Below are 19,939 nucleotides of genomic sequence, written 5' to 3'. Positions count from 1 at the left end.
ACTTATCTAACTTAGGCCTGGATTTTCCATTCTCACAGAGAATGGTAAATCCAGAGGTAACGGAGGGCGGGGGCGGGCCTGCGAAAGCCGGCAGCGATCGCACCACCGTGGTATTATCGCTGCCGGCTTTCGCACCCAATAGCACCACTGTGAAAGGTGGTGCTATTGGGCGCGCTACTGGCGACCATAACGTAACTTACCTTATCGCCGCCAGCGAAGATACCGTCGCGTCTGCCTCCTCTCCGCCCCGACCCCTCCCCGACTCCGCCCTGACTCTGCCCCCTGCAAGCTATCACACGCAAGAAGTCCCTTTTCGCATGCGATAGGCTTAGAAAATGACCCCCTTAATCTTTTAGCTGAAGGTTCTAGAAATGTTCCTGTATAAATAAAATACTTTAAAGTCAGCTGTTGATTGCATCTTAGAATTAAGTTATAAGTACATTTATTTATATTGTAAATATGGGTTCAGCTTCCTTGGTGCTATAACTTTTTAAATGTATCCTCTCCAGCCTTTTTGCTCAACCTCTGGTGAAACCATTGGTTGTAAGGGCTATCCCATCAATTAGATGACAGCAGACAGGTGGGTTTGTGAGGTGCTAGCCCCTCCTCCCCACCTTGTATGTGGGCTGTTGTAACTTACAAAGAATGGCCACAAGCAGTTAAGATCTTATCATCTGAAGCACCCATAAGAACACCTGAGCTGCATTCACCCTTCTTTGACTTGCAGCCAGTTTACAATGGTAAAATGCATTTAGATAAATATCTGATATCCAATTCTATAATTAGAGATAAAAGCATGAAAGTGCCTAAGCAATTATTACTATCTAGGCAGTCATTGTGCCACTGATTGGCCAGGATCCTCATTGTACTTCCTCTGTTTGGCCATCAAGGGGATGGCTCCTCCCACTTCTATCCTGGCCAATGCAGTGTACTCTCTTCTTGGACTTGTCTATGCAGCTCTCCATTGGCTCGTTTTTTCCTGCGGTCATTTGCTATTGGTATATTCAGATGTCTCTTAGAGGGCTGGGCTGGCTGCGTGCTGGAACATAGGCAGAGCAGTGAAAAAGTAAATGATCACCGTAAGGAAAATCAGAAGATAATAATCATCATATTTATTTATTATTTACAATTGCACTTCTAAGCAAATTGTTCAGTAATGTGTGTCAAAATATTCGTACAATAATATATCATGAAACCACTAACAGCAAAACAGAATCAAGGCTATATATCAGCCACACAGTAAAAACGAACACACAAAACAATGAGATCATGAAACAAACTGAAAAAAGCCAACAAATATAAAAAAAACATTTAAAAAACCCCTTATTCCTCTGTGGCAGTAAGTATCAATTAATCTTATAGCACACAAGCAAATATAAATCATGAGAACCACAAAACCTTATAAAAAAAGATTTTTTTGAGACCATCATAAATAGAGAAAGCGTTTAATTTCTCACCTAACAGTGGTTACAAACTCTTGTTGACCACCCAAATTGTGTACCATTCAAAAATCTTTCATCATAGGTCTCTCTAAATTAAAAAAAAAAAATGTATGCATATAAAAGAGATTCTAAAATAAGAGACACATGTATATGTGTAGTCAATTGGAATTTTTTTTTGTCAAGAACGCCGACAACACATATAGATAAGTGCCACTCATTTTAGAATCTTTCTTAAAAAAAAAAAAAACTTAGCGAGACCCATGATTAAAGATTTTTGAGTGTATACCATTTGGGAGGTCATCAAGAGTTTGTAACCACTGTTAGGTGAGAAATTATACGCTCTGTCTATTTATGATGGTCTCAAAAAAAATCTTTTTCTATAAAGTTTTCTAGTTCTAATTATTTATAGTTACTTGTATTCAACAATAAATATAGACATCAAACAAATAACCAAAATGAGAACAACGAAATGACTAAAACCACAAAACATCATAACATTTCATAAATCTCCATCTAAAATGACCTGTTATTTATATTTATCAACATAAAATCCCATCCCTAAAGCATCCTTAGCCATGACAAAGTACTGATGCTATCTGGTTAAGACAATCGAAAACAATAAACTTAAACTATGCCAGATTAAAAGCCTTCTGAAATAGCTATGTTTTCAGAGGAAATTCTTTTTTACTCAATACACAATTAAGCTCTGGAATTCATTGCCAGAGGATGTGGTTAAGGCATTTAGGGATACATTTTAAAAAGCTACGTGTGGGCGACAGTGGCCCAGCGCGCGCACATGGATGCCCAATTTTATAACATGCGCGCGCAGGTGTGCGCATGTTATAAAATTGGGGGTCGGCGCGCGCAAGGGGGTGCACAATTGTGCACCCTGCGCGTGCCGACGCCCTCGGCCTTCACCCATTCCCTCCCAGGCCGCTCCGATTTCGAAGCAGCCTGGGAGGGAACTTTCTAACCCCTTAACCTAACCTCCCTTCCCCATCCCCTAACCCTCCCACCCCCCTCAGCCTATCCTAAACCCCTCCCCGACCTTTATTTTACCTCTTGCGCCTGCTTTTGGGCAGGCGCAAGTTGCGGGCGCCGGCAGCCTGTCGTCACGCGATCCTCCAACACAGCGGCAAATGGCCCCTGTGCCGGAGGCCTCTGGCCCCGCCCCTTTCCCGAAACCATGGGCCTTTTTAAAATAGGCCTGGCGCACGTAACCCCACCTACGCGCGTAAATCCGGGCCTCAGGGTTTAAAAAAGGTTTGGATAAGTTCCTGGAGGAGAAGCCCATACGCTGCTGTTAATCAATAGGGAATAGCCACGTTATTGCCAGCATCAGTAGCATGAGATGTATTTAATATTTGGGTACTTGCAGATACTTGAGACTTGGATTGGCCACTGTCGGAGATAGGATACTGGGCTTGATGGACCCCTGATCTGACCCAGTATGCATATCGCATGTTCATATGTACTTATATAAAGGTAATTCAAAACCAATGTGTGTGAGCTGTGTGCTCCAAGGCAGCGTAGGTCCCATGAAACTCTCTGCGGGTTAAGTGGCCCATGCTGGTCCATACAGATGCATCATAACCCACCACTGATATTTGTAAGGCTGCACTGGGTTCCCCCCTATACCCTCTGCATGTATATCCTGTGTATTGCTCATTGCTGCTGTATATAGAGACCCTCGGTTGCCTTAGGCATTTTGGCCCCTGTTGGCATTCTACTAGCGAATATTGGTTAGTCCATATTGGTGTCTATGGGTATTTTATGTAGGCTGATGGTCAATACAAAGTGCCTTTTACTGCTTCCTGCTGACATGTTCTGTGTTCTTATGATTACTGGTCTATACTGGAGCACACTGGAGTGGCCAGCTGTGATTACTAGCCCATACCAGCAGTATAAGGACCATGCAGGTATTCAGTGATCTAAACTGCTGTGGAGTCATTGTTTCATGGCTAACATACGGCATATATTTTTTTTGTTTCATGGTGTTCTTCACTATTGTGAATTATATTGGTAATCTTTTGCGTGCACTGTAATGGTCAGTGTGTTCTGAGCGTGAAAAGCATTTGTAGGTCTGAAAAAAAAACACCCTCCAGTCTTTACTGAGCAGTGAGGAAGATTAATCTGGATTGTAATGGACATCTGCGGCAGATTATAGGCCGATAGGCAAGGCTATAGTCCTGTGAGGAAATGGGATACTTAAAGACATACAAGAAACAGGGCAGTTTTACACCTTGCCAGTAGGGAGCGCTGTAGGGCATATAGAAAATACCATAGTTGATATCCCAGCAAGGTGTTTACACAGGAGAACGTTTCTTAATAGTAAGTGTTCACTTTGTATCAAGAACTAACCTTTAATTAGTGTGGTTTCTTAATTAGGCTTTCCCTTCATAATGTACGCATTATATTTTTATTTGAGACACACAATGTCTTTGTTCAATCCTCGAAAGGGCAGTTTTTAAAAATGTGTAAACAAATCAGTACTGGCAAATTCACACGCAGGCTGAAACAGGCCCAAGGGCAGGTGTTAATTTCTGAGCGCAAAATGTGCGGGTCTGGCCGATACAGTAAAATCGGCGGGAGAGCCGGCGCTCCGAGGCGAGTGCCCGCTCTCCCAACGCGTGCCCAGGCCACTCTTCTGGGCGCGCGATCCAGTATTTAAATGAGGGCTCGCAGTAAAAAGAGGCGCTAGGGACACTAGCGCGTCCCTAGCACCTCCTTTTTGACAGGAGCGGCGGCTGTCAGCGGGTTTGACAGCCGACGCTCAATTTTGCCGGCGTCGGTTCTCAAACCCGCTGACAGCCACGGGTTCGGAAAACGGACGCGCACTGTACTGTATCGGCCCGATTGTTTTTTTACATTGTCTGGGGCGAATGACTAATAGCCTCATCAATATGCATTTGCATGTGATGAGCGCTATTAGTTTCGGGGGTGGGAGGTGGGATTTGGACGCACATTATGGACACTCTAAACTCCTTATTGTGTAAGGGGGTTGCGGACACGCATCCAACCCGGGTTAAACAGTGCACTCAGCTGAACGCGCTTTACTGTGTCGGTCTGACTGTGAGCTCAGTCCTGCTAGGTGGAGCTCTGGGATATTTGGGTGACGAGAAAAGAATGAAATTACATTCCGAGTTGGAAAAAGGTGTTGCATGTCTCAGCTGAAGCGTGCAGCCGAGGTTGAGATGAGAGCGGGACTGGCCATGCTTGCAGGAGGTGGACCACCCACTTCCCTTTCCTCTGCTGGGGTGGGGATGGGGAGAGAGATACTAGGGCTCACGGTCTGAAATCTGAACTTCTGTGGGTAGAACTGGGCCGGCCTGCACGCGCCTTTCTTTATCTTCAGCTTTTGGATGAGATGCTACCCAGAACGCCATACAGAGAAATGAAGCAGGGAACGAAGGTTTCGGATAAGCCACATAACAAAGGCAGAGCCTAGAACAAAAGATAGGGCGGGAAGTGAAGTCTTGGCCATGTGAAGGTAGCTTGTCCCAGAGGGAGGGTGCAATTAAAAAAAAAAATAATAGAGAGGCATGAAGGCCAGAGGTTGCTTGTTTTGTACAGGGGGTGCAGAGATTGTGTGGATGAACCCGGCAGAAAAAATCAGAGAGCTAGTGAGGAGTGCCTGTGTTGTATGCACTTATGGATAAGAAGTGCGACTTGCGTGTGAAGTCTGGCCTGTAGCCCATGCAGAGAGTGGAGTGACCCAGAAGTGATGGGCAGTATCACGCGATCTGTAAAGTGGCCAAGCTCTGCTATGATTTCCCTGGCTCCAGAGGAGGCTTCCTCTTTGCCGCTGCCATTCACTCCAGAGGAGAAGCTCATGGGGGATTTCTGAACTGCACCTTGTGCCCTCCGAGGAAGACTAAAGATAGAGTCTTAGACTGATGACTCCTCTTTTTTTTCTCGCTTACTCACCGGGCTCATTCCACAATCTTCCCTTTTACTCAGACACCACAGATAAATTGCTGGCTTTTGCTTACTCATAAACAGCTGCCTGGTGTATCTACATACAGCTCAAGCGCCTTAGGTTTGAAAAAGCCTTGTAGTTCAGCTTCGGCAAGTGTTCACTTAAAATTTCAGCTCCTTTGCTCTGGTCACACACGGGTCAAGCCGGTAAATATATAAAGAAAGCGCTGTGCGGGGTGTGCCGTAGCCTGTTCAAATGCTAGAGAGAGAGCTTGTCCCCTTCTGAAGGTTAAACGCAAGGAGATATGAAAAAAGTCACTCGCGTGTAATATGCATCCTGTTTCTCGTCCGACTATGAAACTTTAATCACTAAGAGTGTTCTTGTGTGAATGCAGTGCTCTTTCATAGCACCACGACAGTCTTTTCTTATCTCAACCAGGAGGTATATTTTTCTCTTTTTCCAAGGCATTGTGGCTCTTAAAAGCATGCAAAATGTTTTTGCTAGGTGGTGGGACCTTCTTGCTGTCTATATTAAACTAGAAATGAAGCACAAAATTGCAATCTGAGATGGCGAGCCAAACTCCCAGGCATAATTCAATGGATCGTGATCTGAAATTGGATACAAATGGTCAGACAAAACTGATGTGGCAGAACCCGAGCTTGCATAGGACAAACACATAAGGCTTGCTTTAAAATTTTCATTAAAAAAAACAACCCCAATGTATACATCAAAAACTTGAAAAAAAAAGAGGATACAAACTTAAAAGAGTATCAGAGGGAGAAAAACCTCATGCATCAACCTACAGGATAAATCTATGCATCCTGCACTATGCCACAAAAAAGGGAGACCCGATTAAACTGGTGAGGAGCACCTTACAAAGAAACAGATTCTATATCAGGACATCAGTCCTCTTTACGTTCAGTGGGAAGTATCATCAGGTATTTGTCTAAGCCCTTCATTAGCTACAAATCAAGATGAAGACTCACCTTGGCCCTTAGAACGCAGCTCTTATGGCTCAGAGAAAATATAACGCATGTTACTCACAATAAGCAAACCTTTGCTCTGAAAGTACATGCACACGTTAGCGCCTAAGGAGCTAGCCTCCCTTCCAAGACATTTCCTCCTGCAATTATCCAGAGTTTTTAACCACGGAATGACTGTCACTTCTGAAAAAACAGATTAGAGACGCTGTCTTGGGAGGACACAAAGGTCACTAGTAAAGTGGCTTCTCTTGTCTCCCTCTCCACTGCGGCCTTCTAAAATGCCAGATAGGGCAGACCTTTGCCTGGATAGTTTAGATCTATCCTGCTTTTTCTTCCTTTTCCTTGAAAACCCCGAGTAGAAACTATAATATCAATTCAAACACGCTCAAATAGCAAAAACATATCATCAGGATAATGATAAAGATATTTAATATGTATATGAAGAGTGGCTTCAAGCAAACGTGGGACCCTGGCTCAGTTTCCTATCCAAGGCAACCACCGTACCGATAATCATTTGCCAGCCCAAACCGTTTTAGAAACTCAAAATGCAAAAACATTCCACACAAGCGTTCAATAAAAATTCAAAAACGATGATGCCCAGCAGTGAGGACCTGTCAAAAATATCAGTACATCATCCTCATAGAGAGAGATTGTGCCTGTGCCCACCTAGCCGAATACCCTTGAGCCCAGGATCAGATCTGATAGCCACGGGGGAGAGGGGGCAACCCTGCCGAGACCCTCTGGCAGCTGGAACGAAGGGTGAGAGAGTGCCCTTGATAATAAGACACACTCTAGAGACCTTTGTACATAGCCGCGGCCCAGCCTGTGCACCCGTCGGAGAGGCCAGCCTGCCCAGGTCCCTCAGAAGGAAAGGCCGTCGAAGGCTTTTTCGGCACCGAGGCCCGAAAACGCCCTTCCTCTTAGACAGATGCAGACATTTTGACAGCTTTTCAGTCGTTTTCATGTTGCTGCGTGGCTGCATCGGGCGGGAGTGACGGGGGAGCTCGTACATTGTCACGCTCATTCATCTTCTGGGTGGAAGATTAGGTTGCAGATTTGTTTTGGTTTCTCAGAGGCAGGCCAGCCTAGGCACGAAGCCCCCTTTCTCCATATTTAACTGTAATAATGTCATATTGCAAGCATAGGATATTTTATTGTCCTTGGATGCTTTGCTTATTTTACTGTCTAACGTCTGAAGAGAAGGCCCGCCAGGCCTCAAAAGCTCATGCATTGCAATATCTTTTATGTCGGTCCTTTTAAAGCACCTTGACCTACCTGATCTGCATACTCTTTTGTTTGAATTGTTACTGTTATTGGCAGCTTTTGTTTGACCTGTTTTGCCTTCCTAATGAGTGTGGAGCAGAGGTGACACAGCAGCAAACATGGATGGGAACAGCAGCAGATGAACAACATGTAAATGATCGCTAGTGGTGAAATAAAATTCTGGGTCTTGGAGGCAGGTTTATAAGTGCACCCTGACATGGCAGGAGCTTACAAGGTCCTGAGAGCCACCACTGCAGATTTCTTGCTGGAATCTAGTGAGAAGGAGCTAGACCCCTCTCCCGCCAGAGTTTTCGGCATCCCAGTCTCTCCTGTGAGCAGATTGATATTTGAAAAGGCCGTCTGTCCTCCAGTGCTGAGCCAGCTGTCTTGGGTGGGGGAAGGTTTGGCAAGGGGCTTGGAGCTGCTTTATCAGCAGGAGATCTCCTGCGTTTCTCTCTCCTTGTGCCTGGCTCTGTTTACACAGGAGCTCTGTGTGCTGCAGTAGTGCTCTGGGTGGCCCTCGTGCTGCTCTTTTCTGTATATTTTGCCTTCAAAAACCCCTTCCTGTCGGAGGGGCCGGTGATCTCCGGTACCAGAAATAAGCAGAGGCCGGTGCCTCCACGTAGACTTAGTGGATTTATTGAGGCCTAAGCTTTCGAGGACAAGAGTCTGCGTTGCCTCAATAAAATCTGTTGGTGCCTTGGCTTTCGGGTTGTCTTTGCTGCTCCGACTAAGCACAGCTACCCCTCTGGAGGTCCTCGGCACCATGGAAGCCTCGAGTGGCAATAGATGGGAATGTGAAGCAAGAGAGCTTTAGTGGTGACGAGGAGGGCTCCTTCTTTGGCTGGTGAGAAAGGAACTCTCATCTTGTTTTTTTCTGTCCTGATTGAGGGAGTGTAGATCCCAAAACCTAGTCAAGACTAGTTTAAAGTTAGTCCAATAAAAAAGTATCAGCTTATATATTTTTTGCTTAAAAGTCCAGTCTTGTACCATTGAGAGTGCAGGTAAACCTGGCTGTGCACTGAATCTTAGGGAATATCCCGAGCACTTCAGAACAGTGCATTTCAGGAATGGCTTTGGAGAATTCTTCCATGTTAGGCCTTTAAATGACTAAAGCTCTCTCTCTCTCTGTTTCTTGCCGTGTGAAATCATTATCGTGACACTGGATTCTCGACTAACGCATCTTTGCAGATATTCTGTTTTCATCACCACCCTGTTTCTCTCCATCTCCCCTCGCATTTCGGCGCTTCACTCGCTATTATTCTCGCTTTTCTGTTTCGCCTGGGAAAAGATTAACTCCCCGTGCAGTAAATGCTAATATTTTCTGCGCGTAACCCTTTGAAAATTTACTCACAAGTTAAAATGTGTGCTCAGTCTATTGCATGGGCTGAGTGCAACATCTGTGGCCTCACCTGCCTTGTCCTCCACCCCTACTGCCTGATCTGCCCAGCAGCTCTAGTGGGAGTGACTGGCGAAGCTGCACCCACCTGCCGGAAGCAAGGAACCGCCCAGGGCTAAACCAACCCTGCCTGGCTGCCCCACCCAGCTCGTCAGCCTTCCCCAGGCAAAGCTCCCATCTGCATTTCACTGCCATTGCTCACAGGTTAAAACGGGGGCCATGACAGCCAGTCGGCCACAGGGACATGTTAAAAGTATTTTATGGGGAAGGAAAGGAAGATTATTAAGCAAAAAAGCACCTTTTGTGCACATAAATGTGGAGTACCAAGTTCCCAGTACCACAGCACAGGAAAGTTTACTCCACCATTGACCAGAACTAAAATTTACAGTGTTAAGAAAACAGGAGTTAAGCCTACGCACCTCTCTGCATTGCAGGGGTAATATCTAATGCCTTCCTTAGCCCAGGATTTACATGAAAGGGCACTAATCTGTATGCGTGCTGTTGTATGCAAATGTCTTGTGCACAAAATTCCTTGCTGCAATGGGAGTCAAATTTGTGCTCAGCTGAGGATTAAACTGTGCACTCTGCTGAACGCACCTTATTACATCTTAGTAATATAATATTGCAGGCAGAAAAAGACCAAATGGTCCATCCAGTCTGACCAGCAAGCTTCCCAAGGTAACAACTGCCGCTCCGTGCAGGTTACCCCCATGTGTCTGTTAAGGATGGTAACTGCTGCTCTGTGCATGTTGCCCCCGTGCACCCTTTTCTTCGTTTCCAACCTCAAGCCTTTAGGGATCCACAGTGTTTATCCCATGCCCTTTGGAATTTATTTACTGTTTTCATCTTCTTCACCTCTTCTGGAAGGGCATTCCTGGCATCCACCACCCTCTCTGTGAAAAAATATTTCCTTATGTTGGATCTTTCCCCCTAAATTCATGACTAGAGGTCATGAATTTTCATTTCATGACCTCTAGTTCTACTGTTTCCTTTCCAACAGAAAAAGTTCAGAGTTTGTGCATCATTAAAAACCTTTCAGGTATCCGAAGGTCTGTATCATATCTCCCCTGCACCCCCTCTCTTCCAGGGTATACGTATTCAGATCCTTCAGCCTCTCCTCATAGGTCTTCCGATACAGACCCCACACCATTTTGGTCACCCTTCTCTGGACCGCCTCCATTCTGTTTCTATCTTTTTTGAGATACGGTCTCCAGAACTGAACACAATACTCCACATGAGGTCTCCACCAAGGACCTGTACAAGGGCATTATCACTTCCTTTTTCTTTCTGGTTATTCCTCTCTCTCTCTGTGCAGCCCAGCATTCTTCTGGCTTTAGCTATTGCCTTGTCACATTGCTTTGCCATCTTCAGATCGCCAGACATTATCACCCCAAGGTCCCTCTCTTGTTCCGTGTACAGCAGCCCTTCACTCCCCATCTCATACAGCTCTTTTGGATTGCCGCACCCCAAATGCATGACCCTGCACTTCTTGGCATCGAGTCCCAGCTGCCAAATCCTCAACCACTTTTCAAGTTTTCTTAAATCTATTTTCATTCTCTCTACTCCTTCCGGCATGTCCACTCTGTTCCAGCTCTTAGTATCATCCGCAAATAGACAAACTTTCCCTTCTATCCCTTCCGCAATGTCGCTCACAAAGATGTTGAACAGGACTGGTCCCAACACCGATCCCATCAGCCTGAGAGTGAGGAGGAAGCAGTCATTGCAGCCTGCAACGTCTCTGCAGCTCTTCTGCATTACTGTAAACAAGAGGCGTAGCCTTCATGATGGCGCTAGTATGCTCACAAGTTTCAAATCTGTGCTACGGCAGCTTTTCTTTGGCATGTTACTGCAGATGGAGAAATTCCCATATGCATGCCTTTCTGTTGAAAGAGCATGCGATTCCTGGGGCCCCTGCTCTTGTATGCGAATGGAAAACTGTGTATGAGTGGTGGAAGTAAGGTGGGGGGGAAGAGAGCTTCACTGTGATGCCCGAGGCTTTGTGCATGCAAGAGAAGAAAGGCAAGAAGAAAAAAATGATGCCTACTGTCGGTTGTCATCAGACTGATTTTAACAAAATATTGTTGCTATCTGCTATCACAGTCAAAGGCCTAGGTATTTATCGTGATGGACATTACAATTAAATATTTGATTGGTGAGCGTTAAAAGTAGTGTTAAGATGCATAGCTGGAAAAAATCATGAGTGCCTGTTGCGTTTGTGGACCCTTGGACTAAGGAGAGGTTACCGCTACCCACAGGGAGGCGCCCTGCAGGTCCTTACCGTTGGCTGGCGTTGCTGGCTGGAGTAGAGGCCCAACAGGAATGTCACCGATACCAACCCATATTCCCCCGCAGGTTGAGCCCTTGGGGGCTGGGGCAGGCTGGACTTAGGCACGGGCCTGTGAATGAAGGAGGATCCATCATGGAAGAAGAAGGCCAGCGAGAAGAAGACAGGTCCTTTCAGGCAGAGGCCGGGGCAGGCAGCAATCCAGCGAAGTCCTGGAGATCCGAGATCAGCCGAGAATCCAATATCAAAGAAGAAGCCAGGGTCCGAGCCGAGGTCAAAAGCCCTAGTGACAATCTGAAGGAAGGGAAGACAAGGCAGGATGTCAGGGAGCAGATGAACCGGGAATCACCAGACGAGGAGACAGGAACCAACGGAGACACAGGAACAGGAACCAAGGATCAGGAACTGGAGACAGAGCTTAGGAACTGTGTGGCAAACAGCTACTCTACAGAATTAGACCTATTGCTGAGGCATCTGAGGCAGGTCCAGGCAGGCTTAAATACCAGAGGCCCCATGACATCATCAGAGGGTGCCTCTGCAAGATTCCTGCCACTGGCCCTTTAAGAGGGCTCAGATCTTAGTAGAATATTGATAACGAGGTGAAAATGCAAAAAGGTTCTTAGTTTTATGCAATTTTGCAGACTTTGCTTTCTAGCTTGGAATCTTTCGTTCAACAGTTTCTTGTGCAAAAACATCGCAATCATGTTTCAGTGAGAAGTAGGAAAATCACTGCCAGTGGTTGCAGCTGGCATGATTTCTTCTACAGAAACAGGCAGAGTATTCTTATAGACTTTCTCAGGTGTGGCTAGAACAGATGTTAACACGGGCTGACAGACTAGCTATGATGATGCTAACAAGGTGAAGAAATCAATTTGTCTTCTACAGAAGAAATAGTGATGAAAATTACCAAAAGAGGGGACATGAAGAGGAAATATACTGTTTTAATAGAGCTTCCCAAAAGGTGAAGATTACCATAGCCTGTCCACATTCATTCAGCGTTTAGTACTCAAGAGGAGTACGTGCATTTCCATGGCTCAGTTTTAAATCCTCTAACCAACCTTACTACATCAGCACCAAAAAAGCAACCACATTTAAAGGCAATCCAATGAGGTTTGATTATTTAACCTGTAAATAGTTACAGTAAAATGCTTGTCAGTATCCAGATAACAAATATACATTTCCCTTCCATATCCAGTGATTAGTATTTGCATGCCAGTGTTTGCTGGTATTTGCTAACAGAGCAGTTTTGGCAATGAAATGTCATAATTCTGTCACAGAATCTATGCTTAAGTTACTGCAGAGTAGCTCAGTGGCACCCAGCCAGTCTCTTTTATCTCTAGGATGTCTGTTGAAATTCAGATCACTTTGGCAGTAGCCGGAGTCATCTGAGAGTTATGCGTAAACAATTGGTTTCAGTCCCGTCCCTGGTGGCGAAGAGTCTACATTGCTCTTGCTCTAGAGATGGTGGCCGTCACAACTGGCTTTTTTTCGGAACCCTCCAGTATCACTTGATAAGTTAATGATACTTACTGGAGTCTCTGGAGGTTGTGATACCTTCTCATGCACTGTAACTACAGCACCTTTTTTCTTGGTTCTTTAAAGGGTATCTTCACCTAGTATGAACCTTGTTTTGTTCAGGACCCCTACTATCAGTTTCTGCACCATGATACGCGTTGCAATTAATTCCTATTCCCCTGTAATCTGTGTTTGGCGTGCCACATAAGTGCATACATGGGCTTGGGTCAGGACTGGATTTAAGATTATAGCCCTAATAGGCAGAGGACCAGTGGCGGGGGATTTTGCCCCCAGAAATCAGATAAGCAGCAGATGGTGGTCCAGTTTTTGGGCACCTTCAGAATTTGGCCTGTTCCTAAATCTGTCCCTGCTTGGGATGCAGAGAGCGCAGTTACCAGGAGGTGTTGACTCCGGCTTGGCACTCCCAAGGCATAGAAGTGTGTGAGAAAATTCCGGGCCTCGGGGACATTTTTAGAGGGTGGAGGAGCCTTGGAGCTTCAGAGAGGTTTTCATGTTTTAATCTGTTCCTTGGCAAGTTTTTGATGTAGCGACAAATGGTAGCAGGAGGGAAAAGGCTGAGTGAGCGGGGAGAGGCCGCGACTCATCTCCAGTTTCTTACCTGATAAAAACAAATAATCCTTTTCACATGTGTGTGTAAAAAGACGTGCCCACTCCTTTTCAGGTTGGGGTAGCTCAGCAGTCTAAGTTCCTTATGTGGTAACTGTGAGATCTTTACCATGACGTATATAATAAGAGACGCTGTGGCTAGGTGAGAGGGACTTTTTAAAGACTTCAATCGGTTTCAATGGGCTTTTACCCCGTTAGTCTGTAGGCATTTGAAGATAGAAGGCTCCCGAGCAGCAAAATCTGCATATCGCACCTACAGGACTTCCGAGTCGTTAACATTGCATTCATTTGTAAGGGTGAATCGTGGGGCCTTTGCCTTTTATTTTTTATTTCACCATTACATCAATGCCTTTTTTCTAATGATACATGTGTTCAAGGATGCGGCAAAGCTTTTTTGGGTTTTTTTTTGTGTAAAATAACTTGGCTACTTCTGTTGGTCATTCTGAATACAAATATATTCAATATCAAAGAATTGGTCGTAATCTTGAGTAACTGGAGTCTTTGTGTTTCATGATATGTGTCAAAGAAGAAGAAGAGAGGGTGAGGCAAAGCAACCGCAATGCAAAAGTTGACTCTGGATGGCCTCCTGAATGAATTGTTGTTATTTGTGTACCCAGAGTTTTGCATACTTTTTGTCCAATGACCTCTGCTTTCTGTTCCTGCCCATGCATTCAAAGGGTCATCACTTAGCTTTGCCTCTCGGCTTCTTGGTTACGATCTAAGGAAAGACCGAGGCATGACGCGGACAACCCATGCTTGACCTTTGTGCTGGGTTTCAGAATTTATTTAACGGGGGGGGGGGGGGGGGGCAGGATTGCTCTGCCTCCTGAGGGGAGGGGAGGGGGAGAGGATACAAAACTGTGCCCAGGACCAAAGCAGAAAGATTAGAAGCCTCCCATTAAAAAAAACTGTGCAGTTTGTGACCAATGTTTGTTAAGTTGCCCTCAGAATAATCCAAGGTTGTTGACGTGCATGCAGATGTTAGGACATTTTGATCAGGAGTTGCTTTATGTGTTTTAGGTTATTTTGTATTGCTAAGAGTTTTGTAACATGAGGGTTTCCAGTCTGTGTAGCATTGCTTTCTTATTTATTTATTTGTGAACAAGTGATATTCTGCCTTTTCCCACAGTTGGTCTCAAGGCAGTTTACAATAGATTGAAATGAACAGAGAGGCATTAGAACAACTCACAGTCAAGTCACAATGCGCAGTTAAAGAAGCGTTAGGATCCAGTAAAGGAAATCTCATTTGTGAATAGTTTCAAAACCCAGTTGTGTCCCTGTTGTGTCTAACGCAGACCTTCATAGCGGGTCCAGGAGGTTGGGTCTTCTGTTCTGTTGGTGGCGTTCAGGTCTATTGAGACCGATTTCTTACTGAGAATGTCGATGAACTTCGTATTGACCCGTGCCTCCCTGTGTTTCCAGTATGAGGCCTCTTCAGAACTAAAAGGATTACCTATGATTTGTGTTCATGCACTTTTGCTCTCATAAATACCTGCGCAGGATTCTTGAAATGACCCCACCGAATACTGGCGTTCTCTGGGTGACGGTTCTAACGGTTTCACCTGGCCCATTTGGCCTTGTTCATCCTGTGGGGGCAAGTTTTTAAATGGTCTGCAAGGTTGCGAATTACACGGGCAGTTTTAACGTGCGCTCTCTATCTGAATTTTCAAAGGGAACCCACTTGGGGACTTTGCCTTTTGAAATCTGCATAAAGTACATGAGCTGGAATGGCCCGCGCACTTGGCATCTGATATTTTGTGCAGGTGGTCAAGAGGAGGGGAAAATAGCACGCATGCTTTTGAACACGGCATGTATGCATGCTATATTTACTTCCCCTGACCTAAATGCATTCAAGGGAACGCCTCTTTGTAATGCCACTGAAAATAAGTGGTCCGTTTTCAGACAGGCTGTTTATTTGGGTGAATTGCTATAAACCCATGTAAACAAATTTGGCAAGTGTCCTCCATAAATATGCTTAAGAAATGTGTTGACGGTGAACGCTCTTCCAGTTTCTGGATTGAGCCGCTATTTGTTTTGGAACTGAGCACTGGTGAGCGTCCCCGGGCCCCACCTGTTTGTTTGCCGTTTGAAAGCTGGATAGTCTGGCACCTCCTGTGTACATAATAGCTCCGAGGGGGTCATTTGACAAGGCTGGGCACAGCTCGAAGCATTTCTGGTGACCTTGGAGAGAAGGGAAGGGAGAAACCGACAGGGGTCAGGAGCTGAGAAAAGGAAGAGGGTGGGAGGATGGCACAAGGGGATATGAGGAATGTAAAGGGAAAAAGATTGTGAAGGATATCCACTCCAGAAGTGCGTTATCTCCTGGGTAGCGTGACCTGGGGACATGTTCTGAGGCTGGGAAATGATAAATTCTGAGATTGCAGTCCCAAGCCCGATTGGGCTGAATATTTAGCAAATGTACCAAAATCAAATTTAAAAAATGTGTTTTGTGCTCACATACCAGGACTGTGATTATGCAGGTCTCTGCATGCTGATTGGTTGATTGTATTCTGTATATATATATTTTTTTGGACCCAGAAGTTTTCCTTTAGCTCCTTTGTACTTCCAGTTGAATCATAACTGGACCTGGGATCTGGTGTTGTGAGCCTTCGTTTGCAACTAGCCGGGGATATTTACCCTCTTTTATATACCCTCCCTGCCCTTCCCGATATACCTTGTCTGCTTATCGCAGTGACGGTTCTAGGCCTGGTGCCGTGCACAAGTCTTTCCAGAACCTTCCATCATCAGCCCTGAATCTGGCCACCAGGTGTTGGCCTTAAGCAATGACCACGACACTCCCTCTGCACCATCAACCAGCCATCTGTGTTCTGTTTTAATGTGATAAAATATAATAATATTTAATCATAATAGAGATGGATTAAAGGCACATCCTAAGCTGAGGGCTGCTACTATGATTATGATAGCCCCACTAACCAAACCATGTCCACTGGTACCTGCTGAGTATCACTGAGTATCGCAGGTGAAGTTAAAGATACTTTTAGGACCCAAAAAACAAAGCGGAAGCCGATCCAATATTGCTGAGTAGCGAAAATAATAAAAAATAATAAAAGTCCCTTGATACACCAATCTTCTTTGTTTTTTCACTACCAAGATAAATTTAGGAAATGCATTAAAACATTGTTTTAACCAGGTTTTTAATTATTCGCTACTAGTGAGTGGTGGCACGGGTGTTTAGCGTGCGTCTGTTTCTTTTAATTGTTTTTATGTTCAGTTTCTGTGAGATCCTATTTCCAGATTTCTGAACTCTTTGTTTTATGTTTTTATGATGATTGATTTGCTTTGTTTACTGTTTTTGTAAAAATAAATTTTCAATAATGGTCTGTATTTGTTATGTATTTATAATGTTTTGTTGTTGTTTAATGTGTTTTCACTTGTGTTTTGATTTTGTTAATTGGTTGATTTGGATGCTTTATAGATTATTGTTCTTGGAAACCGCTTTGATTTTATGGAAAGGCGGTATAACAAATAAAGCAAATGCCATAATTTGTGCGGTAAATAGCGCAACTAACATCAAACGCTTGTGCGTTGTGCCTGGGGGGAGGGAGGGACCAATTGGAGAGAGAGAGAGTCCAATATGTAAGCAATATGTAAGTCTACTAATCATACCACTGTAAGAGGGGGCACTATTAACTCGGGGTAAGGTTTGGGGGTGGGGTAGGTTTTGGGGGGCAGTTTTACACGCACAGTCAGAGATACAAACAGCAAAATTGACATCAGTAAAGACTGTATGTCATTTGAAGCGATGAAAGGTACAATGTACTCTCTACCTGTGTACACTGTGTACGTTATGGATAGAAACAAGCTTTCTATCCATAACGACAATTCCTCTCAAACTTTCCAAATGTCCGCATCTTGTACAGTGACTACTTCATATCTAGCCAGGTCCTCTCTAGAACCTCACTCAGTCTTTAATGTATTCTCTGTTTAATGTATTCTTTGTTATTTGTTTGTTATTTATTTAATCCCCAGTTTACTTGACCCAAGTTTATTCTCCTGTACGATGTAATTGCATTGCATTCGGTCATGCCTGTTTAATGTTATAATGTAAACCGAATTGATATGTAACTTTGCTACAGGAATTTCGGTATATAAAAATGTTAAATAAATAAATACCTAGCTTGGCTTCAATCCAGGGGATCGTTTGCCTCCGATCTCATTTCTAACAGCATTGTGCTTCATAATAATGGGGCTTGATAGAATGTGCTATAAAAGGTTATGCAGTCCAGGTGTAAAGCGTACCTTATGGTCGTTCCCGAGTGTGGTTTTAAACTGAACGTGCGTTCGTAAATGTAAACATTAGTGAGCACTGGCCCCAAAGTGGTATCAACAATTTGACAGCAAGGCATTCGTGCCCTGGAGCAAAGTCATTAGGAGCTGGGAGGTGGTGGTGAAGGTTGGGACGTAGTGGAAATGAGCGGCAGTCCAATAACATGGCCACGCCCCTTTGCAGACGTTTGCTTATAGAACTGTGCCTTTGCTGTTACAACTGAAGGTAATGTCATATGTGTAATCTTTTCTTTTCTTTCTTTCTGCAGCTCTTCCCGATGGATGTGCTAATAATGTCTCTGGTGCTTTTAGAGCTCCCGCAAGCCTCTTCTGGAGTCCTCAAGTGCTGGCTGCTTTCATAATTTTAGCCTTTTCAAACCCAAAGCCGCTGGCTCCTGGCAGCTTTGCGATAATTACACGTTCTCCCTCTCAGGCCGTGTTGGCACGCTTACACATGTTGGTTACTCTCCCTCCACCCCCAGAAACACACACACACATACATACACACACACACACTCCCTCAACAAAGTATATGCTTTGCACCAAACGCGCTCACCCTCAGCTGATCCTAAGCAGACTCCTTACCTGAGGGCTTTAAAAACATTTTTTTTTTTTTCGTGGTCGTTTCTCGATGATGATTTTGGAGCGGGATGGTAGGCCTGCTTGGCTGTGATGTCATCCCTGACTCCCCCCAGCGAGGGCGACAGCTCTGCTCCCAAGTTCTTTGTCGGTGCCCGAGATGATGAGACAGACTTCCTGGAATCAAACATGAATCTGGATGAAGTGGACTTCTACGAGGATGAGGAAGACGAGGATGAAGACGAGGAGGAAGAACTGGTAGGAAATTGCTCATTGTTTTCTGTGACTTTTCTCGCTCTGGGGAAGTCATTTTCATGCTACTCGGGGAAGTTGTCTGCCATGGTTTCCTGCATGGATTCTTGTTTAGAAAGCTAAAATGTGGATTAATTGTAACCATATTGGAACTGCTTTGCTGTTTTCCTGTACATTTTGAAGGCATTAAGGCTTTCGCCCAGAAAAATATCTCCATGTACAATCAAGGGTTGAAAGGCGCTGACTGGCTTGTTCTTCTGGCCTCAGCAACATTTACTTTATTTTATTTGTGGACTTTATTTCCTTTATGTGTACGAAAAAGGGATGACTGCGATGTTTAGTATTAAATTTTTTTTTTTTTATTCTGTTTGTGAATTGATAGGAGGAGAAGGTAGAGATTTGAGAAATTTTGAATAGCAGCTTGCCTTTTTCTTAATGTTGCTTTGTATGCTTTTGGCTTCATTGCTTATCTTTACATTTGTGCTCCCCTTATTAGCTCAAAAGGTTACTCAAAGCGCCTTACAGAATCAATAAACAATGAATAAATACAATTCATAAACAAATGCAAATACATAAAATACAATCCATATACATTCAATAAATAAAATACAGAACAATATAAAACATAATTTTAAGCAAAGTTCAACCTTTTTACCTCCCTCTGTACTCTCACTAGGGAATTAAAGCCCGATAAGTCATACAGCAAGTTTATACAATTAATATTAGCAAAACAACTTAAATGTAAACAACTCATTAATAGTCAATATAAACCCCCTGCACCTTACCCCCATCCAGTTACTCCCTTTAGAGAGCGAGCCACCCAGGCAACTGGGCTGATTTTAAAGGATCCTGGGCTGGTGACATCACCCGGGAGAGGTGGGGCCACCTGAAACATCCAAGCCTGTGCCCGGCCCCAGCAAGGCATCCTCCGGCATGAGGTGGGCTCAGGTGGGTAGTGCTCCCCCTCTACCCAGCATCGGTATCACTGTTTCAGCCTCACTTAGCCGATCTCTCCCTCTGCCTCTCTATTCATCGCTCATAAATTTTACAGAAAATCAAATCAAATGGACACGATACAGTAAGATTGTACAGAATTGGGGCAATTTCCAAACTGCCCACACAGCTGCCCACGCAGTTTTAGCCGTGGGCTTTGCAGTCGTTTTCAAAGGGGAAGAGCGTGCAGACCTTTGCCTTTGAAAGCTGGCTCGGGGTAAAGGCGTCCGCGCAGATTGGCATCTGCTTTCCGTGCGGGCACTTTTTTTCTCTGGGAAAACAATGTGGGAAGTTGTGAAAATGCAGAACCACCCGCGTCGATGCCACCCTGGCTTAGCTCCGCCCCCGAGCCCACCTACTTTTTTGCCTGGATAAAAGGCGTGAGATGTTGAACCC

The 19,939-nt window shown here is 44.6% G+C and overlaps 1 protein-coding gene across 17 annotated transcripts in view; it reads left to right on the top strand.

Moving 5' to 3' along the window:
- PPIP5K1 (diphosphoinositol pentakisphosphate kinase 1) overlaps window positions 1-19,939 on the top strand; it is a 149,781-nt gene that overhangs the window by 11,904 nt on the left and 117,938 nt on the right. For all 17 annotated transcript variants that reach the window (XR_003852305.1, XM_029574303.1, XM_029574314.1 and 14 more), the window contains exon 2: window positions 17,989-18,556. Coding sequence is in view for 16 of the 17 variants with exons in the window: in XM_029574303.1 (XP_029430163.1) it covers window positions 18,392-18,556 (165 nt within the window). In the remaining variant the exon portion in view is untranslated. The remainder of the gene's footprint in view (window positions 1-17,988; window positions 18,557-19,939) is intronic.

This window comes from Rhinatrema bivittatum, chromosome 13 (genome assembly GCF_901001135.1).
Source record: "Rhinatrema bivittatum chromosome 13, aRhiBiv1.1, whole genome shotgun sequence".
NCBI lineage: Eukaryota > Metazoa > Chordata > Amphibia > Gymnophiona > Rhinatrematidae > Rhinatrema > Rhinatrema bivittatum.
This window is presented reverse-complemented; position numbering and strand designations above follow the sequence as displayed.